The 22128-nt window shown below is 36.0% G+C and overlaps 2 protein-coding genes across 6 annotated transcripts in view; one reads left to right on the plus strand and one right to left on the minus strand.

The window, feature by feature from the left end:
- SLCO1B3 (solute carrier organic anion transporter family member 1B3) overlaps positions 1–12392 on the plus strand; it is a 52725-nt gene extending 40333 nt beyond the window's left edge. For all 3 annotated transcript variants that reach the window (XM_026502306.4, XM_026502307.4, XM_044385201.3), the window contains 3 exons: positions 3760–3824; positions 6648–6765; positions 9367–12392. In XM_026502306.4, the coding sequence (XP_026358091.1) occupies positions 3760–3824; positions 6648–6765; positions 9367–9580 (397 nt within the window). In that variant the 3' untranslated portion in view covers positions 9581–12392. The remainder of the gene's footprint in view (positions 1–3759; positions 3825–6647; positions 6766–9366) is intronic.
- An 8217-nt stretch (positions 12393–20609) lies between these two features.
- The window catches only part of SLCO1A2 (solute carrier organic anion transporter family member 1A2), a 99816-nt gene continuing 98297 nt past the window's right edge, over positions 20610–22128 (minus strand). For all 3 annotated transcript variants that reach the window (XM_044385196.3, XM_044385198.3, XM_044385197.3), the window contains one exon: positions 20610–21504. In XM_044385196.3, coding sequence (XP_044241131.1) covers positions 21285–21504 — 220 coding nt within the window. In that variant the 3' untranslated portion in view covers positions 20610–21284. The remainder of the gene's footprint in view (positions 21505–22128) is intronic.

Genomic DNA, 22128 nt, shown 5'->3' on the forward strand with positions numbered 1-22128 from the left:
GAACTGTGAACAAAGTGATAAAGGCCCTGCTTTCATTAGCTTCCAATGGCGGTGAGGGATGGTGGACAGGATGGGTATAAGAGAAGAAACAATAAAAAAATAAGCAAGTAAATGTGTAAAATAGAATTGTAAAACATTAGGAAGAAAAATAAGTTAGCTTAAGAATGGGGGGGCAAGTAAATGGTACTAATTCAGATATTGTGCACTGGAAGTCATTTGATAAGAGAGCTGAAAAAAAAAATGAGCGTGCCAGCTATGCTGATATGGGGACAAGTGAAGAGCATGGTCCAGAAAATACACACTCTGTGGGGCACAGTGACAACTTTGGAGTTTATTCTAATTGTATTGAGAAGTCAGCAGAGACATTTGAGCATTAGAATTATACAACTAACTTATCCATTTAGAAGATCACTCTGACTTTTGAGTGGAGAACAAGTTTTTGGGGTGTAAGAATGGAAACAGGGAGAACAGAAGGCTATAGTTCTTCACAGGATGGGATTTTGATTGAAGATGGTGATAGTAAAAGAAATAGAAAGTGATGCGAGTCTCAGTCTTCTGTTTTTAAGGCAAAGTCAATAGAATTTGCTGATGGATCTAATGTGGCATGTAAGAAAGAAAATTTAAGGATGATCCCAAGGTTCTAGCCTTGAGAAGATGGTAGTACTGTTGAACAAACTAGTGAAGACTAGGGAATGGTAGTTTGGAGAAAGTGGAGAAGCAAGATTTTGTTCTATCCCCGTAAATCTGAGATGCCTATTGGAGAAATATTGGAGCTGGAGATATAAATTTTGGAATCAGCAACATACAGATGTTGTTTAAATCCATGGCACTTTTGAGATCTTCTAAGGACTGAGTACAGGTAGAAAAAAGATTCTAGAACCAAGATCCAGGTACTACAACTCCAGAAGCCAAGAAGAGGAGGAGAATCCATTGACGAAAACTGAGAAGGAGGTCCCATGAAGTGGGGAAAAACCAAGAGGGTGGGTCATGTAAGTTAAAGGTTAGGAAGTAATCACAGGATTTCATTATGTGCTAGTTACTGCTAACCTTAACAAAAATAATGCATGAAGATGGGGGGAAAGGAAGGCTACTTTGCAAAGGACTGAGAGAAAATCCAAGAAGGGGAAGTGCAGATATCCAGTAGGAAAAATTCTTTATATTACTAATGTTATAAAAAGAAGCAGAGAAAAGGTATAGTAATTTAGCAGGGGTGTGGCCTCAAGATTTCTGTTTATACTAGATATTATAGCCTGCTTGTGTGCCGATGAGAATTACCCAGTAGGGGTGAAGGAAATTGATAGTGTAGGAAAGACTGAAAGGGATATGAACAAGCACGCAGAATTTAAATGATTCACATGTAGCTTTAGTCATGTGAGGGTATTGAAATTCTGTTCTGATTGATTCTACTTTTTCTGTTAGATAAAAAGCAAGGTAATCTGCTAAGAGGGAGGAGGAAAAAAGAAGAGGTTTCAGATGAGATCAGGAAATGGGAACTAGTAATCTTAAAGGCTGGGAGAATAAACAGGGGAAATAGACTAGTAAAATACAGTAGGATTGTACTGGAGGCCCTGAAGGTTTGTACTTAAAATGAGCTTAGTCAGAATATTTGAATGATATCCTCCAGCCAGCAGTTCTTTAGGTATAGGTGTAGAAAAGGCAGGGGTTGGATGAAAGCATTTTTCTTGCCTGGGACAGTAAAGAATGGGAAAGACAGAAAAGTCCAGGGTATATGAAAGGAATGATTATGAGAGAGCATGGTGAGAAAAGTGAGGACATGAAAATGGAGATGACCTGGGACAAAGTGCGGGGTGTCAAGGGCCTTAAGAGCCCTGTGGGGCTGAGGCTTGTTGGAGTTGGTTTGCTTGAGAGAGTGAATTTAAAAGTTGAGAGGTGCTTCTGATGAGGGAGTGCTCAAAACTGAGAATTAGGGAAGTGTGTACTGATTAGCATGACCATGGGATAGGTGAGGTAAGACCAAGGAGTGAAGAGGTCAAGAAACCTGGAGCCCGGAACATTGGAGGATGGTCTACATAGATTATTATAATAACTAGGAAAAGTGGCAGATACAATTTTGGAAAAAAATGGCAGAGAGCCTAGTACTAAAATCTCCAAGGAATGATGAGGGCACTGATCAAGATACTAGTATCTGCGGGTACAGTATCTATAGATACTACAGCCAGGAGGTTAGGGAATGGTATATGAGGATGGCACACCACTTGAAGGGAGTTAGAAGTCTTTCAGAGGAGACACTAGAGTCCTCCTCCTCAGAGGGGTTTTTAAAAAGGTGTTTAAGAAAAAAAGAGCAAGAAGGACATCTACACCAACGCCCAGTAAGACTGCAGGCTGTGGGAGAAAAACAGCCCTTACTTGAAAGAGTTGCATGGCAAGAGAACCATCAGGGGCAGCCAGGCTTTGTTAGAATAAGAAAGTGAAAGGGTTCCTAAGAACATAAGATCTAAGGATTTTGCTGGTAACAAGGGACACAATGGAAGAGTTTAAGTGATATAAAAGGAGCAGGAGACAGGGTGTGATTAAAGAATGATCTAAACCATGTGGGGGTGAGAGCCCAGGGATGCCAGAATATGAAAACCAGTGCTAAGAGAGGTTATATGACTTCTCTAAGTCACTCAGTCAATATGAAACACCATTTACCTCTTTGTTCAAGAAGAACTAGCAAGAATATCCTAGGGGCCACTTAGCAAATGTTTGTTGAATGACTCAGTCTATTTCTATGAACAAATACGGTCATCCAAACAGCTCAAGAAAGAACAACAACCACCTTTGTATCACTTAATCAAATACTTCCAAAAAAACAGGCTTTTGAGCCTCAGTCCCCTCCTCCCCATCTTGCCACTGCTGCTGGATAATTTGTTTCACGTGATATGTATTAGGCTATCACAGGGATATCACAGAATGACATGGCAGTGTCATCATCTTATTAAACACAGAAAAATGGAATTATGGAAACAAATTTCTAAATGCAAGAGTGAGTTAATTTCTAGGAGAGGATACAAATGTGCTTGCTCCTTTAAAATGACATTTAGGGGCGCCTGGGTGGCACAGTGGTTAAGCATCTGCCTTTGGCTCAGGGCGTGATCCCAGCGTTATGAGATCGAGCCCCACATCAGGCTCTTCCACTATGAGCCTGCTTCTTCCTCTCCCACTCCCCCTGCTTGTGTTCCCTCTCTCGCTGGCTGCCTCTATCTGTGTCGAATAAATAAATAAAATCTTTAAAAAAATAAAATAAAATGACATTTAAATATACTAGACACTAGAATATAAGTATTTTTTTGACCCTCCTAGTTATATTACATAGTTCATGAATCATATTAGTGAACTTTGTTGTTAGTAGCAATGGCAGAAATAAGATGGTAAAAGAGTTCTCACAAAGACCTCAATAAATGTATCTGCTGTAGCATATGGCCTGTGTCAACTGAATGGGTCACATGAGATCTGTTTCTTCGTAGGCATAATAAAGTCTGTTCCGACCACACACTCATAGGATTTCAAAGGATCAAATGAGAAAATGTTAAACCATCTTGAAATCTCAACATATTGAATAAATAAGAGAATAATAATTATTATCACTCCGCTGTTTGCCTTTTAAAACAACTGAAAATAAAACTTGAAATAATGTCAGCCATTCACTTGAGGGTTTTTGTCTGATCATGAACAGTGCCACTGAGAAATGTTTTGATATTGAACTTGGTTTGGTATTTTGGAGATGTTTAATGTGTCTTTACCTTTATCTTATTTCAGAACTGTTCAACCTGAACTGAAATCCCTTGCAGTGGGTTTCCATTCACTAACTATACGAGCATTAGGTATGCTAAATATACAGATTAAAATTTTAAGATATAAATTTTTATATCAAAGCTCACAGACTGAACGTAATTTCCAATCATAAGAAATTTTTTAAAAGGTATAATTTAAAATAATTGCTATTTTTGTGGTAAATAAAAAATAATGAGACAGAGGAAAACTAAATAACTTAAAAGAAACTTCGATCATTAATTCCAGTCAATCTTTAACTAGAACAAGAAATCGTCATATTTGTTCTACACTCTTTCTAACACAAAGATAGGTGATATCCAAAGTTTTCCTACTTTCACACTTAGGAATATTACTTCCTAAAGGCAGAATGGAAGGCCTTCTGCATAAAGAGGGTAATGCCCAAAACAGCTTGGAAGACCTGGGAAATCTGGTCAGGCTGAAATTGTATGAAACAAGCAAACATTTTGCTGCCCCACTTCCCACTACCCACTTCTCCAAGGCTGGGGAAGTTAACCTTTATCAGAAGTTAAAAATGCAAGAGGAAATGGGAACTAAACTGTAGGACTCAGCATCTTGGGCTAAGGGAGTGTTCTGAATGAAGGAAAGCTCAGGAAACTGTGCTTTTTGTTGTCAAAGAGTAGGGCTGTACACTCCAGAAGTAAGAGTTCTATTTCTAAATATTCACATGAAGTGATTAGTAGAAGATTTAGGAAACCATCCTTTTTCCCTTGTCATTTGCCATTCATACCACAGAGATTTCTGTTGTTAGCTCAAACTTCTAACCTAACTCCTATGCATCCCCCTTTGTAAGACGTATTAACAATAATATGCTTATTCCTGGGAAGTAGGAAAAGAGCATCATCTAGGGATTGGGGTAGAAGACTGACCATGGCCTGGAGGCAACCACTGATGGAAAAGGAAGTGGGAGGGGTCAATCCCTGGGATCCTTACAAGCAAAAGAAAGAAGCATAACTCTTTGGCTATGTGCAATGGAGAAGTTGTCCAAGAAGTATATTTGGGGAGAAGGCCACAGATCCTCAAAGGTAAAAAGAGGAAATATAAAGGACTTGGAGAGAAGAAGATGAAGATGCTGCTGGATTCCACTCTAGTTCTCATCCCAGCCTTCTCTTCTGTCCTTCTCTAATCTTGAAACTCTGTCTGTCCTGGCAGTTCCCTGTCTCCAGATACAATGGAGATGGCTCTCTCCTAGAAGCTAGGCCATAGAAGCTAGCAGATGAAAATAGAATGTGGGATCTAGGGCTCCCCCTTAGATGTTGAAATAAGACTGAGACTAGAAGAAATTCTTCTAGTGACATAAAAGAGAAAGAAAGGAATTTTGCCATCCTAAAGGTGAGCTTACTATTTTGATATATCCAATATATGGAAGAGTAGAACCTAACTACTTTTTTGGAAGAAATACATACTGAATAGCAGACTTTCAATTCACAAAAAGTTGTCTTGAATACAACACATGCATAAGTTGTGGGAGGTCTATAGAGCATATTAAACTGAAAAGGATATTTGGAAAATAGATCATTTGAAGTTTTAAAATTCTAGTAATGACTTAAGACCAAGTTGGCTTCCTAAAATATTTAATGAATTAACTTTGGTCAAACCAGTGGTATTGTATGGGGAAAATAAATTATTGGCATGTATTTTTCATTTTTCAAAGGGTGGATGTGATTTGTGGAAAGCTGTAAATTTCTCACCATTTTCTTAGTACCAGTTTTTCTCAGATATGTTTGGCCCCAGACACCAGTCTTTTGTCATCTCAGAGTTCTCACTCTCAGAAAAATGAGGCTTAGAAATAAATGGAACCAATACAATTTTGAAATATGAATTACTACCATTTTTTATGTAACAAAATAAAAACTGAAAGTCATTCATCAAAATACAAAAAGAACAAGGTAGACCACTTCAGATCTACCATATGGAATATAGATCTCTACAGCTTGTCTCTAAAATTTTGGTCAAATTACCAACACTTAGAACTAGGAGTGTATCTCAGAGTTTATTAAAATAACAGTAAGCAGATGGGTACTTCCACTGTAAGGCAACATATGTGTTTCTAAAAAGGTTTGCATTCTGAAAAATCATACACTACAGGTAAAAAAAATGGGTTAGGCACAGACCACTAGATGCCCAGGCATCATTGTGATCAGAAAATTAACAGAAACAAAATTCAGCCACAGGCCCTAACTTGGACAGTCCATGTTGCTTTGGGGAAGTATTAAAAATACACATAATCAATGGAGAGAAAATGCAAGACTGTGGGCTCCCATGACATCAAGAAAGTGGAATTGGAGCTCTGAGCCAAGAAAGAAGGACAACCTGCCCAGAGCCTAGTATTCTGTGAAGCTGGGCCTGTACTTCTCCGGGGAGGAAGTGCTAGGTTTCTTAAAAATGGGGTTGAAAACTCTCTGACTTTGAAGTAGTTGAGCTGAGAGGTTTTTCCTTTCTCTGTGAAGTTATAATCCTACCGCCACACTTTTAGCTCTCCTTGCCTAGGAAAATTCTATATGAACCAATATAACTTCAATGTTTTATTGACAATGTTCTTCTTTTCTCCAGTTAGGCTTAAGTTAATTGGTAATTATAAAAACAGAGCATACGGGCATTTAATGTTCCTTCTTCTCTTCCCTGTGTGTGTTGGTGGGGTGAGGTAGATAGCAGATATCTATGCTATTATATGTGATTTGAGCCTTTGAGATTCCTAACAGTCTCAGTTCTTGAGTAAATTTAGGTCAAAACAATGGAAGCATGCTCCAAAATTTTCAACTTTTACTTAATCTATAATGTATCAATGTGGAATATCACCCAGTAATGTTTGAAACCTATTCCTTGGATTGACCTTTTCTCATCTCATGTTGCAGGAGGAATTCCAGCTCCTGTATATTTTGGGGCTCTGATTGATAGAGCATGTTTGAAGTGGTCAACCAGCAGCTGTGGGAAGCGAGGGTCTTGCAGGATATATGACTCCATATTATATGGGTAAGTTGTCATAAATATATTTTATTAATTGATTTTTCCTTTGGCTATATTAATTTCTAAAAGATAAAATGCCATTTTCAGTATTATAATAATAATTATAGCCACCCTTTAATGAATTTTGCACTCAGTATTGTATCAGGCAACATCGTATCTCATTTTAATACTCATAGAAACTGCAAGACATGGATATTTTTCTCCTTTTTCCTTAAATATGAAGAAATAAAGACTCAAAGAGAGTGACTTATTCAAAATCGTACAGCTAATAAAAAGATCTGGGATTTGTACTAAAATTTGTTCTGTTGTTTCTAAAATCTCTCCTAATACTAAAAAAACTATATCCAATGACCTTCTGGTTTCTCTAAGAAGACACAAAATGATGCTGGGGCTCTGGTTGTAGGTCAATGGGAAAAAAGGAAAAAAATGTTTCTATATTTTTCTGTTCATAGGGAAATAACTGGATGGTTATCTAGAAAAGAAATAGTTGTAAAAGTACCTTAACCTTAAAAAAATTAATTGGAGATTAATCAAACACACAAAATTACAACATGAAACAAGTATTAGAAAAAATTGTGGTAGAAATACATTTAATTACCTAGGAAGTAGGAATGTGTTTCTCATTATGACCCAAACCCCTAAAACCACAGTAGAAAAAAATGATTAAATATTTTTAAAACTCAGTGTCATAAAGCTTAAGCAAAGTTCAAAGACAGAAGATAAACTGGAAAAAGAACTTGTAACTTATAACCAGACACAAGGCAAATGTCCGGAATATATAAAGAGCTCTTAAAAAAAAATAAACAATACCAATGCTGGCAAGGATCTGGAAAAACAGGAAATCATTTTCAGTGCTGGTGGGAATGCAAAATGATTCAGTCACTTTGGAAGAGTCTGACAGTTTCTTATAAAGCTAAACATAAGCTTGCTATATAGTCAAGTAATTGTGTTCCTAGGTGTTTACCCAAATAAGCTGAAAATTTATGCCCACACAAAAATCTGCACATGAATGTTTACAGCAGCTTTATTCCTAATTGTAAAAAAAAAAAAAATGAAGCAACTAAGATGTTCTTCCATGTAAATGGAAAAACAAACTGTGATACATTCACACAACAGGATACTCTTCAGCAATAAAAAGAAATGAGCTATCGAACTACAGAAAAGGCAGAATCTCAAATGACCATTGCTATGTGAAAGAAGGCAGTCTGAAAAAGCTATGTACTATATGATTCCAACTAGATGACATCTGTCATAAAGTTTGCACCATTCCAACCAGCTACAAATAGCTAACACTCTTAGAATTCTTAACACTATGAAGTTCACTCATGGCCCCTATCACTTTCTTTTTGGTCAGTTGTGTTCTTTCCTAAAATACTTTGCAAGTAATGGCCTAAAGATTGTCTGAAGTGGAATTTTTTAAAAAGAGCAATGTGTTCCCCAATGAAGAAACAGCAAAAAGTTAAATAGTTACCTTATAATTTTTTGGATTTAATATTTTGTGATAACCAGATAATTGCTTATTAATTTATCTAACAAAGACAAATAATATAATCAATTCCTACTCCAGGAGTGGAAATCTACATTATGATACCAATCCTAAATCTAAACCCAGTTTATTCATGTTTTCTCAGCAACAGTCACATAACCAGAAGTGCATAGTAATTTTTCTATTTTCAATGGAAATTCTGAAAAGTTTAACATTGGGGTAGACCTACTTGACATAATCCAAGGATATATTTGATGTTTTAAAATATTTCCTTCATTATTTTTGGTATGGTACAACATTATGTTGTAATTTTAATAAATTTAAACCTAAACAGCTCAAAATTATATAATTCCATTCACCTTCAGTTAAACCTAATAATTGTTCAAGGGTTTTTTTGCATAAAGCTTTTCTACATTTAGTTAACAATGTCAATTGGCCAGTGAATGCTTCCTAAGCTACTGGGTCAGTGTTTATCAATCTTTCTTACTTCTTATAATCACCTGAGGAGCTTTAAAAAATACAGATTTCTGTGTCCCACCTTCAGAAATTTTTATTTAATTGCTCAGGGGCTGTGTGGCCTGGGCATGGGATTTTTAAAATTTCCTGGGATGATTTTAAGGTGCAACCAAAGCTAAGAATCACAAGAATTGACCATGTGTGCTAGGTAATTTAATATTGTTTCATTAAAACTTCCAGTAGGCCACATGACAGCAGTTGTGGACTGTATTTAGCCTATAAACTAAACTTTGGCTCCTATCTAAATGGATTCAGTTTGGTGACCTCACAGTCAATTCATTTCCTTTATAATCTGTTTCCATTACACATGAACTAATCTGCCTTTGAGAAAGTTAAACAGCCCAAATATACCTTATTTTTATGGAAAACATTTGGGTAGATCATTAATCACCCTTAGTTTCTGTGGCTTAATATTCCTCTTAAAATAATTTAAAATCTTCCTCTATGTCAATAAAAAAATCACTAGAATTGCTGCCTTAATATTTTTATGTATAATTTCAAACATCATTTTTTTTTCTTTTAAGGTCTTCTGCATACTGGAGAGCAACACTGTAAATTGTTCCAAATACTTCAACATGAACATTGACTTTTTTCTCTTTTCACAGATATACCTTCCTGGGCTTGATTGAGAGCTTAAGATTTTCAGCACTTATTTTATTTGTTGTATTAATTGCCACTATGAAGAAAATATACCAAGGAAAAGATAACAAGCCATCAGAAAATGGAAAAAAAGATATAAATGAAGCAAACTTAGAATCCTTAAATAATGACGGATATTTTGTACCTTCTGCCGGAGCAGATAATGAAACACATATGTAAGGGGAGAAAAAAAAAATTAGGTTGTTGTGTTTCAAACCAACTTTTTATTAATTTAGTAGGATGGTATTTTGAGCAGTTCTTGGTCTGTCACTAACAGTTCTCCCACCCTTATGATGGTATAGTGAATCACCTGTTAATTTATAATAATGAAAGATTATAAATGAAAAAGAATGAGAGTATGCTTTGCTTAGGGTATGGCTATGCATTTGAGGTGAAGATTAGGACACATGATCCATACAAATTTTAAGTGAGATATATGCTCACTTAAAAGAAAAAAAATTTGCTCAGGTAATTATAATTCAATAAAACCAGTGACTAGAAAATAGAGGGGGAAAAGGAGGAGAGAAATTAATAAACTAAATAAGGAGAAAAGCCTAATACCTTTTCTTAAGCCAATTTGCCCCATGTTACTCAAGCATGAAGTTAGTATGATAGAACCTTTATACTATCATGACATCTGTCATTCATGTATTAAGTCATGTATTTCACAGACCTTATTAATTTATAATTTGAAATTGCCTTCAACTAGGAGCTCTTGATGCATCTTCTTCCAACCTTCCATTAAAATACTGCTGAAGAAATAGAGATAATTCAGAATTTGTAAGCTATGATTGTCAAACAACATATTATGGAATGTGTTAAGTTTCTTTCAGGACCATGGAAGTAGATTAAGAAAACTGACATTAACTTGAGAAAGCAAAGCCCATTTAAAAGATGTGTCTTCATTCTATTTGTCTGCTCCCTGGAAAACATGGAGTCTGTACCAGATAATTTACCAGCTGTTTCTCAATTGCATATTTGTGTGTGTGTGTGTGTGTGTGTGTGTGTGTGTGTGTGTGTGTGTGTGTTTGGTGCACCAAAAGACAGCTTTCACATCCCCACAAATAGAACAAGAGGAGAGTGGATGAGAACAAATACTTGAATATTGTATTTGTTAGATGACAACAGCTTTATACTGAATGCTAAAGCTTGTAGTTTCTATACTCAGTAGGCTAAAAGACACTTTCTGGCATTAGAATAACTTGTGAAACTTTTTGTTTTAAAAGAAGCCAATCATGCAACCATCCCAGAGATCCTGATTCAAAACATTTGTCATGCAGCCTGGACATCTCCTTAAAAAAAAAAAAAAAATCCGTATAGAGCCCCTGATAGAGAGATACAGAAAAGCAAGCCATAAGATAGGAGAAGATATTCCTGAGTATAGCAAAGTCCCCAAATATGAATGCTTGCTAGAATCTGACAATTAGCCTAGATGTTATATGTATTAAAGTATTCTCAAGCTGTAGCTCTGAGGAAAGATTCGTTACTTCCACAAGCAGAGATTTGGAAAAACCACCAACATGCTAGGTTACTATGTTACAAGTCTGATGGGATCTTATCTCAAAAAATAGACAAAATTATGGAGCTGTTTTTTAAAACATTGCAAAAAAAGGCAACATCTTGAATATTTATTCAACAATTATTGAGTATCAAATATATTTCAGGCAAAATGAAATACAGTAAAGAAAATAGAGGACCTTCACTTTAAAGGAAAAGAACATTAAATTATTAAATGTTATAAAACAATATAAGTTAAAAGAATAAATTTATATTTATAAATGTGATATGTACAGTGAAGGAAAAGAACACTAAAGCATATGCCTTAGATTATTTGATCTACTTCAGAATCCAAGAATCCAGAACAACTATTAATCCTTAATTCAGTGGCATCTATTAAACAGGAATACAAATCCTAGGGGAAGCAGAGGGGAGTGGGTATTCAACAGATATATAAATAAGATAAAGTTTGCAAGGATGCAAAATAATACAAGAGTGTAATTAAAACACACATTGAATAAGGTTAAAAGAAGACAATGGCCAAAAAATCCAAATCAATGATAATGAAGTTACATTTGAAAATCTAAAAATGTGGAGGAAAAACATAAAGAAGAAAATTATGAAAAAAGGTAGATGATTTAGAGGACAAACTAAAGCACCAACCTAGGAAATCTGATATTTTTTTGAGGAGGAAATCAGATTTAGAAAAGAAGCATTAAAGATTTAGTTGCTGAATGCCTTCCTGCTATAAAGAAAAACTTGTGTATACAGACTGAAGACTCCTTATTTGCACCATGTCTTCATGTTCCCATCTATTATCAGGCAGAGGACCTTTGACTATGATGTTTCTTCCTCCTGAAATGCTACTTTTTCCACTGAATAAACTGCTCAGCATTCAGATCTAGGTTCAATCACCATTCCTTCAATGTCTCTGACTTCTTCACTGCTTAAAAATCCTCCAATTATATTTGTAGCAACATAGCACTTAGCAAAATAGTAATTTTATACTTATTTGTGATTATTTATTAACAATCAGTCTCCACCACCAGTTATAAGTTCTAGGAAGGTAGGTATTGAACACATTTTACCTATTTTATTCCCTGCATTCAGCTTGGTGGCTGACACAGAGCAGATGCCTTATCAATTATTTTTGAATGAATGAATGAATGAAGTGAACTCCAAAAATTCCAGTCATAAAAATATGAATGTTATAAATAACTGAAAACAAGATGCATGCAAAAATTTTAAAGACTGCATTAAGGTAATTGGATAGGGAGTGAGGTCTTTAGATGTTTTGAAGATTTTCCTTAGTATTTTAAAATGAAAAAAATATCTTTTAAAATGTTAAAAAGTCTTTTGACTGCCATCTATGTGCTAAATACAGGAAATAAAAGCATTTATAAAACAGTCTTTGTCCTTTGGAAGCCCACAAAAATGCTAGAAAAATAAACATTTAAACATATATGCTATAATAAATACTATTGTGGAATAAAAATGTCCATGTCTCTCATTCACAGGGACCATCCTCATCTCCTTGTTTCAATCTCAACATTTGTATTTCTGGAGATTTTACCGAAACAAAATTTTTGAGAATTAATTATAAAAAATCCAATTTGAAGATTATTATGCAGGCAGTGTACTTTTGGCAACACTGTGGAGCATTCTTGACCACTAACCAATAGATCTTTTACTTTAAACCGATCTTCATTGTTAAACTTGAGGTTGCCTCAAGTTCTGTAATTAGAAGTTTATTCTTTTGAATTAAGACTTGGTCTCCTTTCAAATTGGAAGAGATTATGTATTATCAGTATGTGTGTGAGTGAAATTCCAATCTTTTTTAAGAAGCAGTTTTTTGATAGTGGAAATGAAGAACATGAGGATATTCAGAAAATAAGAGAAAACATCACAGAAAAGCAAGATTATAACCACGAAAATATCTTCAGTCTCTGTGAAGGATTGATATTAATAATGGTTCTATACATTTAAACCTTATGTAAAAATTTTCCTTTGAGTCACATTCATTTGAAAAATGTCTTTTTTTTGAGAGAGAGACAGAGAGAGAGAAAGAGAGAGAGCAGGGGGACGAGCAGAGGGAAAAGGGAGAGTGAATTCCAAGCAGACTCCCCAGAGTACAGAGACAGAAGTGGGGCTTGATCTCATGACCCTGAGATCATGACCTGAGCCAAAATAAAGAGTTGGATGCTTAACTGGCTGAGCCACCCAGGTGCCCCCCCAAAGATGTCTTCATTTGTTTAATAATCCTGTCTAATCATTTGTCTAATAATTTGTTTAATATCTGAGCTTGATTCTGAGATTGATTTGTCTATTCAGACTGTGTTTTGTTTGTTTTCTTTGTGTCTCCTAATTTTTTGTCAAAGGCCATAAATGTAATATAGGATAGTCAATACTGAGGTAAATATTTTCTACACTTGTAAATGAGTGCATCTTTCCTTCCTCTAGGACTGTAGTGTGGGGTTTGTATAAAGAGTAGAGATGGACTTGAAGTTTGTTGTTGCTATAGTTACCCTCAATGTACAAAGAGCTTCAAATTCCTCTAGGGAAACCTTGTGTTTAGAGTTCTACTCCCCATATGGATTCGGTTCTTCCTTTTGCCCTGTTACCCAGAAACAATCAGTCTCTTGCCACTCTCCCAACTAAAATATTCCACTCTTACTTTTACCAGATGCTTGTTACCATGGGGAGGGTGTAGAGGAGAGAGACTGAGGCAGGTTCTGTGAACCTGGGCTTTGGGGCTGATCTGCTGCTCCCACAGGAGTGAACCTTTTCTTTCTTGCTTCCCTTCCCACCTGCAGGAGTTTCCACCAGTACCCCTAAGCTACAGTTTTTGTTGCCCTTCCCCACTGGAGAGAAAGGCTGTTGTTACTTCGGGGACAAAGGGGGTATGGTCTGAGTAGAATTTGGGCAGTGGCTGCTGTTTTCTCCCCTAGCCAGCACCAACGGTGCCTTTTCAAGATTCTCTCTAATCTTCCCTGAGACTCCCTAGTAGGGCTCCTGCAAGAGGTATAAAGCCCCTTCTGTCTGCCGCCTTCAGGGGCTTTGCATGCCAACCCACACTTGATCTTTAGCTACTCATTAAACATTTCTAGCTGCATTGCTTTACTAACTTATATGGCATTGAGTAGCTTCTGCCCCAAGTGAGTAAATATTCAAATTCTGTTTCTCCCTGAAGGAGCCTCTACTTCTCTAGGTTTCCAGTTAGTTGCTTGCCCAATAATATTGATTCATTGATGGCTTTGAGAAAAGTTATAATTTGCATTTTCTAATTGTAAGGTTGTGGGTACAATACCTTTCTTGCTCTGTGCATGCCTGAAATGAAACTGGAAGTCTCACTCTTATTCCTTTGATATAAAAGATAATGTGTTTCAATTAACTATGAATTTTCAAGACCACTTTGGATTATTTGAGAATATTTCTCTTATTTCTCTTCCTTTTCCTCATGTGATTCTAGTCAAAAGATTCTCTAATAACTAGTAACTTATCTATTTGGTAAACAAATCTCAGCACTTCTACCATTCTGAGATACATCTTTTCTAAAAGTAACTCATTCCAGCCCAAGTCATCAGGCAACAAGGCTTTTATTTTGTTTCTATTGAGTTCCTTCTTTCTTCTGTTATTTTTTTTTCTTTTAAAGACTGGAATTTTTTAATAAAAAAAAAGGGTCTGGTTTTATTAACTCAAATATTTATCCCTAGCACCTATGCATAAAGAGTTCTAGTGATGTTGTCCTAGCAATATCTCCCATATTCTTAATATGATCTATCCACGAATATGAGGTCTCTAAATAATTGATAAAGAAAATAACAAATAGTGCTATTAAGGATGAAGGCGTAAGAAAAGGTATAATCTTGCAAATACATCGGATATTTTGAAAGACCACACAAACATATCCAATGTGGTGAACTTGTTAGAAGTTATTAGGTGTATACTACACTAGGCTTGCAGGTGATTTTTTCCCCATGTCTTAAACATACAGAATTATGAAAACAATGAGGTTTTTCCATTCATGTGAAAGCCACCTAAGTATCTTTCCCACATATTAGCCTATTCTAAGGAATTTAGAACATGAGGTATATCTTTATTGATAGGAAGAATGTATCTCTTTCTCTCTCTCCTTCTCCCCCACCCCACTGCCATCCTTTCCTACTTGTCAAGTAAATTATGTCACTGTCATTTACTTATCAAAAATGATATTGGTGAAAGAATTTTGAATTTACCAAGTTTGACATGTCATTGGGATCAATTAAATTATAATTTTATTTGGAAGTTGATTTCAACAGGAATTATACACATCTCAGTGCTAAAAGAGTCTTGTGATTTTCTTTTATTTTGTTTTGAAGTAACATTTGTTTAAATTTTTCTTAGGGCCAATTGCAAAAAGATTTCATACTTAGCTTTTATCAGCCACCAGGCTTTACTTCAATAGCACTGTTTCTAACAGAGCTCTGGGCACTACTTGGGCCATTTCTATAATTTGTGTCTTATATGAGTTGTGTATATACATATATTAGCCAGGCTGTAACATTGAGAAAAAGTAGAAGTAAACACATTGTTTAAAAACATAAAAACAATCTACTCAGACAGTTGTTTGTTGGAGCCACAAATCTCTTGAATAATAAATTTAAAAATTAGATACACAAATCATAAATTTTAAAATCACTTCCAGGATTTCCTGTATTTGCTATATGGTTGAACAAACTGGAAAATATTTTAAATATTTAGTTAATAAAATAAACTCTTTGTGTCTATCTAGAGCAGGGGATAATATGAAATCAATTTAAGTTTCAAGGCCACAATGTTCTGTAATAGCATTTATTAATTTAACCCTAGACATATGTAAACTTAGTGTGAAAATATAATTGGCAATATGCATCTACTCTCTAGATGTATATACGTTATTCCAATATATTATTCACTTTCCAAAATTTATCAAATTTTCAATTGTGTTTTCCCCCTTTTCCCTTCCCTTTTCTTTTCTTTTCTTCCCTTAGTCTTGTCTTTTTTTCTAACCGAATAATTGAATCCTGAGCCATTAGATGGGGCCAAGCAAGTAGATATTCAAGTAGATGGGGGAAAAGTTTAGCTATTGAGGGGAACTACAGGGAACTGAGTAGCATGTGAAAGCCTAAGAGTTGAAGCAGTATTAGGAGAGTGTGCATAGGAGGAATAGATCAGCATGGGTGCCAGAATCCAAGGAAGGATTATTGGTCAGGGTTCTCCAGAGGAACAAAATCAATAGAATATACATAGACATTAGGCAAGCAATTTTGAAACCCAGGAAAGAGTTTATTCTACAGTTTGAGTCCAGAGACAGTCTTCTGGCAGAATTTCCTCTTCTAAAAACTGGTTAAGAGTTTAGTCTAAACTAAAAGAGGTGAGTCTTTTTCTATTAAAGCCTTCAGCTGGTAGGTTGAGGCTCACCCAACACTATGGGAGAAAATCTACTTTACTCAAAGTCTACTGGTTTAGATGTTAATCTCATCTAAAAAATACTTTCACAGAAACATCTACAATAATGTCTGGCCAAATAAATATGTGGCTAATGTGGCCTAGCCAAGTTGACCTAAAACATTAACCATCACAGGGATACAGAGGGCAATAACACATGGGGGCATTCTGGCATAGGCATCAGACCCTGAACAGGAAGAGGAAGACATCTCTGTGGGAGGAAGAAAGACAGAGGTCTGATGTGAAGTGTTGGAACTTCAGAACGGTTTCCAGGTAGGAGAGCAATACAGTACTTAGTGTTGGATTCTGAATGAAGAAAGCATCTGCAAGGGAGAGAGAGAGGCACCAGGAAGAGTGGGTGGCATCTGGGATGGGAGATTTGTGGCTAATGCCATATTGCCTTCCTTTAGTTTTATAGATTTTAATATCTGGTAGTGGGCTTCTCCATCTTCCTTCTTCAAGATTGCATTGGCCCTTTCTATTTCCACATAAAGGTCAAAAAATCTTGACAATGTCCTCGTTTCAAAGAGTGCTGGGATTTTTTTTGAGATTTCGCTGAATCTGTAGATAAATTTCAGAAGAACTGACATCTTTACAATATTAAAGCTTTTAACCAATAAGCATGATATAAGTCTTAATTTCTCTGGATACTCTTCTGTAGTTTTGAAGGTAGAGGTCTTGGATATTTGCTGTGAGACTTATTCCTAGGATTTCACTATGTGGGTTTTTTTGGATACTCTACAGCATAGTATGCTTTACTAATATCATTTCCTAACTGCAGTTGATATATGAAAAGCTGCACTTGATTTTGTGAATCCAGAGATTTGTTAAAATCACTTATTAATTTGGACAGTTTATCTGTAGGAACTTTTGGATTTTCTGCTTACACAACTTGTCACGAATGATTTTATTTTTCCTTTTCTTATCCTTACAAATTTTGATTATTTTTTTCCCTCTTGTTTCCTCGACATTGGGTATAATGTTAAATAGAAATGATGATAACAGGCATTATCTTCTCCCAACCTCAGCAGGAAAGCTTTTAATATTTCTTATTTAACTGTAATGTTCACAGTACGTTTTTTTTAAATCATGATTGTGCCCTGAGGCATATTACATCAAATTTGTTGTAAGTTTTTTCTCATTCTAAATATCCCCTTTTAACCTCATTTTGTACTCACAATTTTTATTTTTCTTATATAAACTCTCCTCTCACGTTTTAGAAGCTTAATACTCCATAAAACTTAGCCCTAACCCTGCTTATGCAGGTGTTCAACACTATACCAGGTAGCCAGGCTCTAGCTGTCTTTCTGCTCCACCTTCCTCAAATGTTGTCATTTCCTATGCCTGTTGCCTCTTGGTTGCAAGAAGGCTGCTGCTTCTCAAGGTCTAATAGCCATAGTTCAGGAAAGAAAGAAAAAAGAAGCACATATTATATTCTCAGAAAGCTTTTTCTTTTCATTTTTTTCTTTTTTTTTCCTTTCTTTTCTTTTCATTGGAAAGAGATTACCAGTTAACAATCTTCTGCCAATATATCTGTAGTTAGCAGTAAAGGACATATTCTTACATTTGTTTGCTTCTATTCTTCCCTCAATTAGGACTGGATTTTTTTCTTTCTCTTTTTAAAAAATATTTTTTTATTTATTTGACACAAGAGAGAGCACAAGCAGGGGGAATGAAAGGCAGAGGGAGAGGGAGTGAGAGAAGCAGGCTCCCCACTGAGCAAGGAGCCCATTGCAGGTCTCTATTCCAGGACCCTGGGATAATGACCTGAGTTGAAAGCAACCGCTTAACCAACTGAGCCACCCAGCTGCCCCTAAGGTTGTTTATTTATCACTATATTTTGCAAATTTAGTTACAATACATCTTGGTGTTGGCCTGCTTTTGTTCATTTTGATGGGAATTCTCTGTGCCTCCTGGAACTGGATGTCTGTTTCCTTCCCCAGATTAGGGAAGTTTTCAGCTATTATTTCCTCAAATAAATTTTCTGCCCCCTTCTCTCTCTCTTCTTCTGGGACTCCTGTAATATAGATGTTATTATGTCAGTGGAGTCCCTGAGTTCCTTAAGTGTATTCTCCTGTTCCATAACTCTCCTTTTTCTCTTTTGTTCAGCCTCATATTATCCACTATTTTGTCTTCTAGGTCACTAATTCATTCCTCTGTTTCTGCCAGCCTGCTGTTCATTGCATTAAGCCTGTTTCCAATCTTGTTTATTGCATTCTTCATTCCTGATTGATTCTTTTTTAACTCTTTTATCTCTGTTATAAGGGTCTTACTGATGTCTACTATTCTTTTCTCAAGCCAGGTGATTATTCTTACGATTATTTCTTGACTTCTTCATCAGGCATGTTACTTATATTTGTTTCACTTAGATCTCTGACCATGGCCTTATCTTGTTCCTTCATTAAGGATAAATTCCTTCATCTTTGCATTTTGTCTAAGTCTCTGCCTTCTCTGCATTTGAAAAGCCAGTTAGTTATGTCTCCTGCTTCTGAAAGTAATGGCCTAATGAAGAGGTCATGAGGTGCCCAGAGCCTGGTGCTTTGGGGAGTGTCTCGGGTATGTGCTGGATATGTTCTGCTCTTGTGTTTTGGCTGCTCTATCCTTCAGGCCAGTTGTTTGAAGAGGCTCTCCTTGCCTGTTGTGGGCACTTTTTGGTCCCTGGCCAGAATGTGGCAAGTTTTAACGAGGTGTGCTCTATCTAGTCTCCTGTGAAATGAGACTTGACACTAACTCCACTAGAACTGGGGCTCTGCAGAACTCTCTCCTTGGGAGATGTGGTGTGGGCAGGGGTTTGTGCTTATCTTCTGAGAGGAGGGGCCTGCGGCCCTGAGACTGAGGCAAACTTGACTGAGAAGGGCAGTCCTGCCAGAGTGTAGAGGGCTGGGTCTCCTTATCCCTCTGCAGCACCCTGTATCTGTTTCTCCTCTAAACCCCATCTCTGCACTTCCCACCTTCTTTGATGTGGCCTCTTCTCTCCCTTTAGTTGTGGAATTTGTTGTTTGTCTTCAGGCCAATTTCTGGAGTATTTAGGATAATTTGATAGTTATCTAGCTGTGTTCATGGTATAAGTTGAGTCACCATCTTCCTCTCCTCCCCCCAAAAGCTTCTTATGTGGTGCTGTTTCCTTTTTCTCACAAGTCTCTGGAGATAAGGTAAGTCCTTGTTCCTCCTTTTAGCTTCCAGGTGATTCTTCCCACTTCCTGCTCACAAACTCCCAGTTTGTTGTCATCAGACTCTAACACTCAACTATAAACACACAATTATACCTCACTGCTGCAATCATACCTACCCTGAGTTACATTCCTCATTTCTAATGATAAGCTCTTCTCTCATGTTTCAACAATACTCCTGTCTTAAATCATGGTTATTTTTAATATAACCAGAAATGAAATCTCAAACTCCACAGTCCAAAACTTAACTCTTATAGACTGACCTACCCAGTCTTTCTCCTCTCAGCTGCTTTCTTCTCATATGACACATCTAATCATTCAGGAAATCATATTAGTCTTCAAAATATCTTTAGGCAGTCTTTCAATTAACTGGTCTATTTTCTGTGAAGCTACCATTTTTTTTTATTGTATTTGAATTTGCAACTCAGGGGCTCCTACCTACATCCCAGGCTCCTTGTGATCACATTCTAGATTATACCTTCTTCCACTCTTCTATCCCTGGAGGAATTTACATTCCCTCTATATTACACATATATAACCATAGTATATTGATTCCCGCTACTCCCACCCTCCCTTCCTGTAATCTCATCCCATGATGGGTTTATATAATGATTTATGTATTGACTATTATTTAAGTGGGATGGAGAATAAGGAGAGAAAATAAGAATTAGATAAATATGGTTCCTCATTCTACTCCCTTGAACCAGAAACTCTATATCATCAATAGGGCCTCTTGTCTTCTAAAATTCTTTCATCCTTTTATTGTATCCATAAATGAAAAAATAATAATATGAGTAGATTTAGTTTTAATGTGTATCTTGAATTTTATTAACCCAGTTTCATAACAGAAGCTACTTTTTTAAAGCATCGTTCTCTGAGATGAATTATGGAAAATTAGTATTTGTGTTCTAACTTTGGACCACATGGATAGGTCTCCTAAATTTGGGAAAATGTTCCTTTGAAAATATCTGACACTACAGGGTTTTTCTAATATCATCCTTTCATCCTTTGACTGAGACACTTGTTTTTCAAAGTTTAGTCAGGTTTGAATTGTTAAAAAAAAAAATCCAACAATCTTTGCTTCATGATTTTTAATAACCTGACTCATTTTTTCAGTATTCTGAAAAAAATGAGCAAATATATGACTTGAATAATAAAGCTGGGAACAAATTGAGAGCAAGTGATGGCATATTAATGAGGAATCTATTTTAGAACAATCATGTCTGAAAGGAATAAGAAAAGTTAAAGAACAATTCCTAGAATTAGAAGGTGTGGGCTTCTTTCACATAAAAGTGATACATTTGATAAAATAAATATTCACATAAGCAGGATAAGAGTATCAGTCTCTAAATAACCCCAATATCAAAGCAGAAATTCAATGAAATTAAATAGATTTTTACAATAGGAAATTTTTAGAATCATTTGGAAAAGGAGATGTGGGAATATACCCTCCTTTCACATGACTTGAAAGAGAAATTGCTATTTTCACACAAAAAATTAAAGCTGGCTCTAATATCCTGTTTTGAAGGTTATTATAAATGTCCCTCTGAGGAAAATCCCAAGTGTCATGGATGCCTCAGAAATACCATCATTGAACATTTTTTTATCTTGAGTAAAAACAATAACAACAAAAGACACAAAAATTTGAGGTTCATAAAGATAAAAAGTTACCCTCTGTATCCCTATTGATTTTAAAAACAATTAAGTGGTAGTGTATTCTCCAACTCTGGGAAGCATGATACAATAGGGCATTACAGTTTAGTTTTCAATTCATCATCATTTAAAATTTTGGAATTTTTGTGCATATCTTTGCACTCATTTTCCTTCCCTGTAACCTTTGCCTCTATAAGCACAGTTCCTGAAGAGGCATTTTCACCAGGTAGAAGACGTTTCTTCAAAATAATTAGGATTAAAAAGGCTGGAATATAGCTTGTTCCTCTTAGAGCTGCTGGCAAGCCAAGGTAGATGTATCTATCAAAAAAAAATGTTAAAACACATTAAATCTTACATAGTGTGGTGAGTACAAGCTAGTTTTGCATTAATTATTAATATTTCATTCCCATGAGGACAACAACGGCTAATCGTTTTGCATGTCAATTTTATATAAGCAACTTTTCTGAACTCATAAATTCTTTTTTTTTTTTAAGATTTTATTTATTTATTTGACAGAGGTAGAGACAGCCAGCGAGAGAGGGAACACAAGCAGGGGGAGTGGGAGAGGAAGAAGCAGGCTCATAGCAGAGGAGCCTGATGTGGGGCTCGATCCCATAACACGGGATCATGCCCTGAGCTGAAGGCAGACACTTAACTGCTGTGCCACCCAGGCGCCCCTGAACTCATTAATTCTAACGTTTGTTAAATGTTTTTTGGAATTTTTCATCCAGAAAATTCACACTTATTTTCTTCTTTGTCCAATCTTTTGGGTTTTAAAAATCTTTTTACATAAAATTGAGCCTCTAATTTAAATGTAATACTGACAGTGATAGCAGTTTTATTCCAGTATCTAATTAAGAATGCATCCAGGTGGAGTTAAGATGGCGGAGGAGTAGGGGTCCCTTTTTTCAGCCAGTCCCCTGAGTGGAGCTGGATAGGTAC

Source organism: Ursus arctos, unplaced genomic scaffold (assembly GCF_023065955.2).
Source record: "Ursus arctos isolate Adak ecotype North America unplaced genomic scaffold, UrsArc2.0 scaffold_26, whole genome shotgun sequence".
Lineage (NCBI taxonomy): Eukaryota > Metazoa > Chordata > Mammalia > Carnivora > Ursidae > Ursus > Ursus arctos.